We start from the raw sequence: 12,078 nt of genomic DNA, 5'->3' as shown, positions 1-12,078 counted from the left end.
TAAATATTTTTTCTGCTCTTTTTCTTTCTGGGACTCTATACAGTATTAGATGATGATATTGTCCCACAGGACTGAGGCTCTGTTAAGTTTTTAAAAACTTTTTTTTCTGTGTATTCTTCAGTCTGGATTATTTCTACTGATTTACCTTCAGTGTTCATCAGCACCTTTTTCTGCTATTAGCAGTCTGCTCATAAACAGTGAATTTTTCATTTCAGATAATTGTACCTTTCAGTTTCAGAATTTACCTTATAATTTTTCTGCTATTTCCATCTGTTTACTTGTTGTTACTATATTTACCTTTAAGGCCTTGAACATATTTATGGTAGGTAATGTTTGCTAGTAATCTTTGTCTGCTAATTCCAACTTCTAAGTCATTTTAGGCTCAATTTCTATTGATTTGCCTTTATCTTATCTATGAGTCACTTAAAAAATATATTTAGTCATTTTAAAAATGTATTCTGCACATTGTGGATTCATTGCTGGGACTCTGGATTCTGTTATCTTCCTTTGAAAAGTGTTGATTTTTATTCATACAGATAGTTAACTTGATTACACTCTCACTTAGTGTATGCCAGCTGAGATCTTTGTTCAGTTAATTAGCCTTCCATCTGTTGCTTTCTTTGGGCTCCTTGGAGTCTCCCTTACGTCTTCTCAGTTTGAGGGACAGCCAAAGATTTGGACTGAGTTTTTATAGTGGATTTTTGTGCATTTTTCATTATGGCTTCCTTCTTTTTTGGCTGTCTCCTTGCTTTTCAGTTACTCTTGCAGCACCAACTTGTTCGCTGACTTTTCAAGAAAGTGAAACTGCAACTTTGTACTTGAGTTTTAGCTCATACTGTGTTGACTGGAGAGTGTCCCCAGCTGGAGAGCCTTATACCCTTGAATCTCACCTCAAAGTTTCTTTTTTTTTTTTTTCAAGGATAGACTTCCCTCTAATTGTGCCAGCTTTTTGTTGTTTTTCATTGCTTTCAAATACTTATTTTTTAAAAACTTTTTTTTTAAAAAGATTTATTTATTTATTCATTCAGAGAGAGCGAAGAGAGAGGCAGAGACACAGGCAGAGGGAGAAGCAGGCTCCATGCAGGGAGCCCGATGTGGGACTCGATCCTGGGTCTCCAGGATCACACCCCGGGCTGCAGGCGGCGCTAAACCGCTGCGCCACCAGGGCTACACCTTAAAAACTTTATCTAGAGTTTATCATTGTTATCTGCAGAAAGGTTAGCCAGATACAAGTTATTCGACCATTAATGGAAGTACAGCCTTATATTGTTTTTTGATCCTCCATTCATACCACTAGTTCTATATGATACCTGTTTGCTTTTGTATATTGTTCATTCATCTGGAATAGTATTCCTTTCATTGTCTCCTGCCTTTACATTGCACATTCCTGGTCATCTTCCAAGAGTCAGCTCTTACAAGATTTTCCTTATACTTCCCATCTCTTCTAATAGAATTGGTTTCACACTCCTTTGAGACCTTGCTGAAACAGTATACATATTGCATACAATTTATTAGATGACCCTCTTTTTGAAGGCAAGGATTTTGTTTTATTGGACACATATTTGCTACCATAACAGTGGTTAAAGGAATGACTGAAGGTTCATTATTATTTTCTTTTCAGTCCTTAGAAATAATTTTTCTTTAAGGTGCTTAAGGCATCCAACATTTGTCAATTCTTGGACAAGTCAAGTAGACTCTTCTCCCTGAAAAATCTCTGTTAAAAAGTTTTAAAGTTTAAAGGTTCCTGGGTGGTTCAGTTGGTCAAGCATCCAGCTCTTGATCTCAGCTCAGGTCTTGATCTCAAGGTTGTGAGTTCAAGCCTTATGTTGGGCTCTGTGCTGGGCATGGAACCTACTTGCAAAAAAAGTTTTAAAGTTTATGGATTATTTTATGACTTTTCAGAAATGTTGTTCATTTCTTATGATCTTTTAGTTGGCTTTTTATTAGACCGTTCTCATCTTTGAAAAGAATAAAGACATGTTTTGAATAAAATGCAAAGTAATAAAACCTAATAAACAAAACATTTTGAATGTAAAGGACTTTGATATCATATTAAATGATATTTGATATCTTCCATAAAACTTGATTCTTGTTCAGAATTAATATTGGAAGTAGAAATCTCCTTTCCTTTAAGTATTAAGTTGTATTTACTACTGAAATTATTTTGCTTTTATTTATTTATTTTTTAAAAGATTTTATTTATTCATGAGAGACAGAGAGAGAGAGAGAGAGAGAGGCAGAGATACAGGACAGAGGGAAAAGCAGGCTTCATGCAAGGTAGCCTGATGTGGGACTCGATCCCAGATTTCGAGGATCATGCCCTGGGCTGAAGGTGGCGCTAAACTGCTTGAGCCACCCAGGCTGCTCTATTTTTTTTTTAAATAAATTTATTTTTTATTGGTGTTCAATTTGTCAACATACAGAATAACACCCAGTGCTCATCTCATCAAGTCCCCACCTCCTGCCCGCCACCCAGTCACCCCCGCCCCCCACCCACCTCCCCTTCCACCACCCCTAGTTCGTTTTTAAAGATTATATTTATTTATTCATGAGAGACACAGAGAGAGGCAGAGACATAGGCAGAGGGAGAAGCAGGCTCCCTATGGGGAGCCTGATGTGGGACTTGATCCCGGGACCCTGAGATCATGCTCTAAGCCACCCAGGTGCCCCACTACAGAAATTATTTTAATTGTGGCTTCAATGTGGTAAGTTTTCAAGAATATATATATATTTTAAAGATTTTATTTATTCATGGAGAGAGAGAGAGAGAGGCAGAGACATAGGCAGAGGGAGAAGCAGGCATCATACAGAGAGCCTGACGTGGGACTCGATCCAGGGTCTCCAGGATCACGCCCTGGGCTGCAGGCGGCATTAAACCGCTGCGCCACCGGGGCTGCCCCTCAAGAATATTTTTAAAGATTTTATTTATTAGGGAGAAAGCATGAATGGGGGTGGGAGGGTGTGAAGGGAGGGACAGGTAGAGAGAGAAGCAGACTCCCCGCTGAGTGGGAAGGCTGATGTGGGATTTGATCCCAAGACCCTGGCTGGGATCATGAACTGAACTGAAGGTAGATGCTTAACTGAGCCACCCAGGTGCCTCAGTTTTTAAGAATTTTAAGAATTTTTTGAAAGCAAATGTAGTCATGGTAACTTATAAGTGCATTTGATTTATGAGACATTGGAAAATTAATTTTTAAAAAATCTTTTCTTAAGGGAATAATTAGTCCTTTAGGACAAATGTGTCCAGTTTTGCTCTGGGAACTTGGGTTTCATTTCCAATCTTTGACATTGCTATAACTCAGCTTTAAAAAAATTCTTTTTAAGATTTTATTTATTTATTCATGAGAGACCCAGAGAGAGGCAGAGACACAGGCAGAGGGAGAAGCAGGCTCCATGCAGGGAGCCTGATGTGGGACTCAATCCTGGGTCTCCAGATCAGGCCCTGGGTTGAAGGCAGCACCAAACTGCTGAGCCACCTGGGCTTCCCATAACTCAGCTTTTTAATTTTAACATTTCATATTTTATTTTTTACAGGTTTCGTTATATTATCCTGAAGCAGAAGTTTTTAGAAGCTCTATGTGTTAACAATGCAATGTCAGCAGAAGATGAGCCCCAGCATGTAAGATTTTTATTCCTGAAGGTTTGCGCCATAGTCTTGTTTCAGTCATAAGTATTTTATACACTAAAAAGATCAGTATCATGAGTTTTCAAAGTTTTGAGGTGGGAATTGGATAAGATTTACTCTTTTGCAGCTGTAGTACTTTCAATCTGTAATGCTTCTAAACTTGTTCCAAGATTTAGGCAAATATGATAAATGAATGGCTGACTGGAGAGTGTACATTCCTGTTTAAGGTGATTTAGATTGTAATAGATGTTTGAGTTAAAGATGCTACATTGTGCTTCTTTCTTATCCCAGAATTGGATTATGTTTCCTTTCTCTTTCTGTTTTTCAGTATTCATTGATCCAGAGGTGTTTTTTCCTCCCAAGTTTTTATTTAAATTCCAATTAGTTAAAAAAAAAAATTCCAATTAGTTGTTATATTGTATAACATAATTTCAGATATAGAATCCAATGATTCATCACTTATTTACAGTATCCAGTGCTTAGCACAACAGAAGTGGTTTTTGATAAAATCTTTATGCCTTTATGACAAATTAAATTTAATGATATAAAGAATCTTTTAAAACATTTCTTTCTTTCTTTCTTTGAGAGAGAGCAAGCATGAGCCAGGGAGGGGCATAGGGAGAGCGAGGAGGAGAGGCAGACTTCCCCCTGAGTAGGGAGCCTGCCACAGGGCTCAATCCCACGGTTCTGAGATCATGACCTGAACCAAAGTCAGACGCATAATTGACTGAGCCACCCAGGCACCGCATGAAGGGTTTGTTTGATTAGAAAAATTTTTTTTAAGTTTTAATAATAGTATTGTTACATCTAAACCAAGGAAACTTATTGTTAGTAAGTGTTCATTGAAATAAACTCAAAAGATATTACAGTGAGGAGTTTCATGTATACTAGAGAAATGTTTGCTAGATAATGATGTTTAAATGTGGGAAGAACTCTAGAGTGTAAGTCAAAAGACCTAATTTTTTTTTTAAAGATTTTATTTATTTATTCATGAGAGACACAGAGAGAGGGAGAGGCAGAGACATAGGCAGAGGGAGAAGCAGGGTCCATGCAGGGAACCCGATGAGCGACTTGATCCCAAGACCACAGGATTATGACCTGAGTCAAATCAGAGCTCAACCATTGAGCCACTCAGGTGCCCTTAGAACACTATTTTTGTAGTTAGAATTTAATTTACTAATTAAATTATTTAATATTTTTATTTTAGTAGTGAAAAGCATTTTGATTCCTGATTTGAAAGTTATCTTGCATATTATACAAATATTCTGTGACACTAGAGTTTATCCTTTTGCAGTTGAATAGTTTGTAAAGTATCTTTGTATATGAATAAAATACTCTTGTTTTCATATCTCACAGAATCTCTGTTTATAGTGATCACTTAAATTTTTCTTACAGCTGGAATTTACCATGCAAGAAGCTGTGCAGTGTTTGCATGCCTTAGAAGAGTATTGTCCTTCTAAAGATGATTATAGCAAGCTCTGTTTGCTTTTGACTTTGCCTCGTCTGACCAATCATGCCGAATTTAAGGACTGGAATCCGAGCACTGCACGAGTTCACTGTTTTGAAGAGGCTTGTGTTATGGTTGCAGAATTCATCCCTGCTGATAGGAAGCTAAGTGAGGCTGGTTTTAAAGCAAGTAACAATCGTTTATTTCAGCTTGTAATGAAGGGCCTGCTTTATGAATGCTGTGTAGAATTTTGTCAAAGTAAAGCAACTGGAGAAGAAATTACAGAAAGTGAAGTACTTCTTGGCATTGATCTTTTGTGTGGTAATGGTTGTGATGACTTGGATCTGAGTTTATTGTCATGGCTTCAGAATCTCCCATCTTCTGTCTTCTCTTGTGCTTTTGAACAGAAAATGCTTAATATTCATGTTGACAAACTACTGAAACCTACAAAAGCTGCATATGCTGATCTCTTGACTCCCCTTATCAGCAAACTTTCTCCCTATCCATCATCTCCAATGAGAAGGCCTCAATCAGCTGATGCCTATATGACCCGTTCTCTGAATCCTGCTTTAGATGGCCTCACTTGTGGACTAACCAGTCATGATAAGAGAATCTCAGACCTTGGAAACAAAACTTCTCCAATGTCACACTCCTTTGCTAACTTCCATTATCCAGGTGTGCAAAATCTTAGTAGAAGTCTCATGCTTGAGAATACAGAATGTCACAGTATTTATGAAGAATCCCCTGAACGGTAAGTATTTACTCATAAAAGTTAGAAAATATTCACAAGTGTGAGATTGTGTATATTTAATGTTCAAGTCCATTTATTGTTCTTATTTATTTATTTTTTTTTAGAGAAGGAGGAATGGGGAGGGGCAGAGGGAGAGAAAATCCCAAGCACACCCAGCACAGAGTTCGATGTGGGGTTCAGTCACACAATCCTGAAATCATGATCTGAACTGAAATCAAGAATCCAGTGCTTAACCCACTAAGCCACCCAGGTGCCCCTGTTTAAGTCTCTTTAGTTGAAAGTCAGTCCTTAAATTTTACAAAGCATTTCTAAAATTTTGATAATTAAAATTATCAGGGAGAATCTTTATATCCTATTATTCTTTTGCTGGTTATTAAGGCAATACATGAACATTGAAGAAATTTTGGAAAATATAGAAGTGTGAATATGAGAATTAAAATCCCACATAATCTCACATATAGACGACAAGTCTTTTTTCTATGAATACATTTTTTAAAATTGGGACTATAATATATATTCCTTATCATAGGACAGCAGATTATGTCCACTTTTTTTTTCTATAAACAATACTGAACACGTGAAAAGTACTGAATAGTAAATAGTATTGAATGTACATAAAAATATCTGGTTATTTTCACTTCTGTTTTTTCTAGTAACTCTTTTTTTTTTTTTTTTTAAAGATTCCATTTATTTATTCATGAGAGATACAGAGAGGCAGAAACACAGGCAGAGGGAGAAGCAGGCTCCACACAGGGAGCCCGACGTGGGTCTCGATCCTGGGTCTCCAGGATCACATCCCGGGCTGAAGGCGGCGCCAAACCGCTGAGCCATCCAGGCTGCCCCATGTTTTTTCTAGTAACTCTTTTTTTTTTTTTTTTTAAATAAATTTATTTTTTATTGGTGTTCAGTTTGTCAACATACAGAATAACACCCAGTGCTCATCCCGTCAAGTGCCCGCCACCTAGTCACCCCCACCCCACCCACCTCCCCTTCCACCACCCCTAGTTCGTTTCCCAGAGTTAGGAGTCTTTCATGTTCTGTCTCCCTTTCTGATATTTCCCACTTATTTTTTCTAGTAACTATTAAAACATGAAAGAAATAAGTGTTAAAGCCACCACTCAGTTTTTCTTTTAAACCTGGCATGAGGGATCCCTGGGTGGCGCCACGGTTTAGTGCCTGCCTTTGGCCCAGGGCGCAATCCTGGAGACCCGGGATCGAATCCCACGTTGGGCTCCCGGTGCATGGAGCCTGCTTCTCCCTCTGCCTATGTCTCTGCTTCTCTCTCTCTCTCACTGTGTGCCTATCATAAATAAATAAAAAATAAAAATAAAAATAAACCTGGCATGAAAGAATAATTTCCTGATTAGCAGTTCTTTATTTCAAGAGTTAGAAACTTTCCTGCCTCACCATTGGGACATATAGTTGGTTTCCTACACTCAGATTGATACTCTGAAGTATTACTATTGACTGCAAAAATTTATTGAAAGAACACAAAAACTAAACCTTATTCATATAAGATAGTTAGAGGTATTCTTTATTGAGGAGAAGGGAGCACTGGACTTGGAATTTCTTTTTCCAATTAAAGTCAGAAGAAATCTTTAGTTAAGACATAAGAAATCCAAGATAAATACATATGGAATCATTTTCTTTTTTTTTTGGAATCATTTTCTATTAAGTTGCTATAGGTTTATAGAGGAGGGGATTGTGATATCTTCTTTAATATTCCTTAAAGAGAAAGGAGGATTTTAGGATGTTAAGTGAGGAGACTTCCTAAAGCCTAGGGTGTCTACGGCCATACCACCCTGAACGCTCCTGATCTCATCTAAAGCCTAGGGTGACTTCTTAAGGCATCTTATTTTGCTCTACTTGAAAGATAGAGATAATATCTAGTCATGAAGATGGATGAATATAACAATATAGGAGCATCCTGTTATCTAAATCCCAAAGGAATAGAGAGTCTTGAGCATCAGTAGAAACTATCTTTTTTTTTTTTTTTAAAGATTTTATTTATTCATGATAGTCACAGAGAGAGAGAGAGGCAGAGACACAGGCAGAGGGAGAAGCAGGCTCCATGCACCGGGAGCCCGACGTGGGATTCGATCCCGGGTCTCCAGGATCACGCCCCGGGCCAAAGGCAGGCGCCAAACCGCTGCGCCACCCAGGGATCCCCAGTAGAAACTATCTTAAACTTTTCTTGGACTTTCCAATCTCTAAAGAAAATTTTCAGCGTTTAGGATGTTAAGCTTTAGTTCTGGGGGAACTGCTGATATTCTGAATACATAAGATGATCAGAACTTTTTGGTCAGTATAATGAATGACATGTTTGGACTTGTACACCAGTGAGATTGTCTTTATAAAGAAGGAGAACATAAAAATCCAGCCAGATATGACTCTGCATTTGCTGTTGCCAATGAAAAGAAAGTAGTAGAAATTGAGGAATGACTGGATAATGATGGAAAAAAGTGGAAGATAAGTTACTAGATTACAGGATAAGCAGAGAGGTAAAAAGTGACCTATCAAAAAGTGAGTAATACATGTGTAATTAGCTGAGCAGTAGCAGTATCCCAGAAAACAATTGTCATGCTTGTGAAATTGGAAAAATTATGAGACAAAGCAGTGTGAAATAATGAATAGAATGTGATCTTTGGAGTCAGACTTGGGCTTGAATAATAGCTTTGCCATTTATCAGTTGTGTGACCTTGAGACAGTTCCTTAATTTCTTTGAGCCTAAATGACCACCTCTGTAAAATAGGGTGTTGTCTTGTGAAGTGAGATAACGCTCTTAGCAGAGTGGCAAGTATGTAAATGGTGCTTAGTAAATATAAATTTCTCCCCTTCTGAGTGTCACACTCCTGGTCATGACAATATGTCAAAAGGGCTGCTAATAACATGCTATGGGAGAGCTATTGTGCTGTGGATAAAGTATAAAAATTACTTTGGAAAAAGGTAACTTTGTCTTTAAAAATATTTTAGGTATAATGTTAAAATATTGGGAAGTTTAATTAGATCAATTATGTTGAAGATGCCACATGAAGAAACCTCTTATTTGTGGTAATTCATGTTTGAAGTCCATATTTGTTTAAAAATATTTGAGTGTCTACTCTGTGCTAGCACCATGCTGCATCCAGGTATAGTGATTGGGTTACTATGGTGAACAAGAAAAATTAAAACATAAAGGTTTATAGGAAAGTGTGTAGTGTTTTGCAAAGATAGCTTTTCACTCAAACATAAACTCAAAAAAGGAAGAAAAACGAGTTGAAATATATAAACTTTGGCTATTCAGTGTAATGATCTCAAAATTGAATGCCAAAAAAAAAAAAATTCTCAGAAATGGGTCTGCATTGGATTTGGAGCCTGAAGATCTGGATTCAAATTCTAGTTTTATTTACTGGCTATATTATTTAGGAAAATCCCTTTGTTCCTCATCTGTGAAATGGGAGTCACAATCTATTTCACAAGTTACTGTGCAAGTTAAATGAGATAATGCATGTAGAAATGGTATATAATTTGCAAAATTGAATGTTACCTTATGAAGGTCATTTTATTCTATATACAGTTAATAACTTAAAAAATCTGTCTTGTGGACATAAAATGGGACCTCTTGTCATTATTAGGTTACAGCACTGAATGGTAGCTGAAAGTTTTTCCTATATCTTTCACTTCCTCCTCTGAGTACATGTCTGATTATGTATGTTGAGATACTTATAAATTAGAAAGCTCCTTAACCAGTGGTGCCTTTGTGAAGATGACTATTTAGCTCTGCTTCCTGAACCCTAGACCTGTAGTTTGTTATGTCTTACATACTTCTGCCTGGAGAGGCCATTAAGAAGCCATCTCATAATCCAGTTCCTTCAAGGCAAAGATCGTTTTACTTTTGTACATGTTCCCACGGTGCCTTGTGCCAATAGGTAATCCATATTTGTCTGTGGTATTTTGGATGATGTTAGTTTTTTAAAATTTTGAACGAGTTACTATGGAAAGAAGAAATATTAGGAACAACCTGATAGAATATATTAAGCTTACTAAGTAGTATACATTAAAAATATTGGAAAGGGGGGCAGCCCCGGTGGCTCAGCAGTTTAGCGCCACCTGCAGCCCAGGGTGTGATCCTGGGGACCTGGGATCGAGTCCCACATCGGGCTCCCTGCATGGAGCCTGCTTCTCCCTCTGCCTGTGTCTCTGCCTCTCTCTCTGTGTGTGTTTCATGAATAAATAAAATCTTAAAAAAATATATTGGAAAGGTGTATGTTTGGCTTTTATGTTAAGTGCAAATAAACCAAAGACAGTCTTTTTTTTTTTTTTTTTTTAAGATTCTACTTATTTATTCATGACAGACACAGAGAGAGAAGACAGAGACACAGGTAGAGGGAGAAGCAGGTTCCATGCCGGGAGCCCGATGTGGGACTGGATCCTGGGACCCCAAGATCATCCCCCAGGCCAAAGGCAGGCGATAAACCACTGAGCCACCCAGGGATCCCCTAAAGACAGTCTTTTAATAAAATCTTAACAATTCTTAGAATTTTGTTGAAATCTATTGGAGGGAAAAAATTAATGTTCAGATAACAAAATCACAGATTAAGATACATAAAGAGAATTCAGGCATTAGGTCATTGAGCTTTTTATTCAATTCAATTTATAGATGAAGCTGAGCAACAGAGGATGTAAGGATTTTCCCAAGACCACACATCTTGTTTTAGACTGGAGCCTCTACCCTCCTTACTTAATAATCCAGTGCACTTCTGTGATAAGCATATTCTATTTGTTTAAAAAATCCTTACATAGTACCCTTAAGAGGAGAAAGGAAAATTTAAAAATCTATTTTTTGCATATTTGATAAACATTTAGACTAAATATTCATTGTGTTAAGTAAAATTTCTCTAAAATATATTTTCCTTCACCCCAACCTCTTCCTATTTGTTTTTTGTATCTTTTTGGAAGAAGTGATACACCTGTTGAGGCACAGCGGCCTATAAGCAGTGAAATCCTGGGCCAGAGTTCAGTTTCAGAAAAAGAGTCTGCAAATGGAACACAGAATCCAGGACCAGCTAAGCAAGAAAAAAATGAGGTAATGTTTAATATACCTAGTGTCTTTTAGAATTATTCTCTTTGAAAGAAGTAATAGCATTTGCTTGGGTAGAAAGTAAAAGGAATTTTCCGACATTTGGGAGTGAGAGCATATCTAGACTTTCTTATTAATTGTCATTTTCTCTCTTCCCTTAAGGATATGGTATTTTTAGTTGTGTATTTTATAGCACAGGTGAACTTATTAACAATCAAAAATACCACAGTTTACATTAATCGTATGTTTCAGGACTCAAGTAATTGAACTCACATTAAATGTGGATAGTGTGTATTTTTAAGATATATCCTCTATATTTTACTACTTAGATTTAATGAACAAGAAATTATGACATGTATAATATAAAATGCTTTTATCCAAGTCTTTAGAGTTCCAAATTATTTTTCTCTGGTGTTTTGGAAAAGAAATTGTATTATGAAGGAGAGTATAAATTTTATCTTATATAGTATGCCACTTAGAAGAGATGAAGAGGCTTAATAAGTTTATTTTTTATTTTTATTTTTTAAATTTTATTTATTTATTTATGAGAGACACAGAGAGAAGCAGAGACATAGGCACAGGGAGAAGCAGGCTCCCTGCGGGGAGCCCGATGTGGGACTTGATCCCGGACACTGGAATCACACCCTGAGCTCAGGCAGATGCTTAACCACTAAGCCACCCAGGCATCCCATTTAATAAATGTAAACATTTTTTTATGTTTTCAACTACATATTAAGAATGAGGTACAAAAATTACTATTAAAAATACATATGGGGACACCTGGGTGGCTCAGCGGTTAAGCGTCTGCCTTCAGCTCAGGGCATGATCCTGGAGACCCAGGATTGAGTCCCACACTGGGCTCCCTGCAGGGAGCCTGCCTCTCCCTCTGCCTGTGTCTCTGCCTATTTCTCGGTGTCTCTCATGAATAAATAAATAAAATCTTTTAAAAAAATTAAAAAAATAAAAAGACATATGAATATGCACCAAACAACAGAACCCCCAAATCTATGAAGCAAACGTTGGCAAACTTGAAGGGAGAAATAATAGTTGGAGACCTCAGTACCATTTACAGTAATGGGTAGAACATCTAAACAGAAGATCAATAAGGATACAGAGTACTTGAACCTACTCTAAACTAACTAGACCTAACAAACATCTATAGAACATTCCAACAATATTGTTGTTTTGGAAGATGC

The 12,078-nt window shown here is 37.2% G+C and overlaps 1 protein-coding gene across 15 annotated transcripts in view; it reads left to right on the top strand.

The window, feature by feature from the left end:
* Positions 1 to 12,078, top strand: part of LOC140638096 (transcription initiation factor TFIID subunit 13) — a 92,345-nt gene that overhangs the window by 48,827 nt on the left and 31,440 nt on the right. For 10 of the 15 annotated variants that reach the window (XM_072834807.1, XM_072834816.1, XM_072834815.1 and 7 more), the window contains 3 exons: positions 3,535 to 3,640; positions 5,021 to 5,823; positions 10,762 to 10,888. In XM_072834807.1, coding sequence (XP_072690908.1) covers positions 3,535 to 3,640; positions 5,021 to 5,823; positions 10,762 to 10,888 — 1,036 coding nt within the window. The remainder of the gene's footprint in view (positions 1 to 3,534; positions 3,641 to 5,020; positions 5,824 to 10,761; positions 10,889 to 12,078) is intronic. The other 5 variants (XM_072834810.1, XM_072834822.1, XM_072834809.1 and 2 more) reach the window with 3 other exon arrangements.

This window comes from Canis lupus, chromosome 8 (assembly GCF_048164855.1).
Source record: "Canis lupus baileyi chromosome 8, mCanLup2.hap1, whole genome shotgun sequence".
In the NCBI taxonomy this organism is placed as follows: domain Eukaryota; kingdom Metazoa; phylum Chordata; class Mammalia; order Carnivora; family Canidae; genus Canis; species Canis lupus.
The sequence above is the reverse complement of the archived record's forward strand: the minus strand, read 5'-3'. Positions and strand labels throughout refer to the sequence as shown.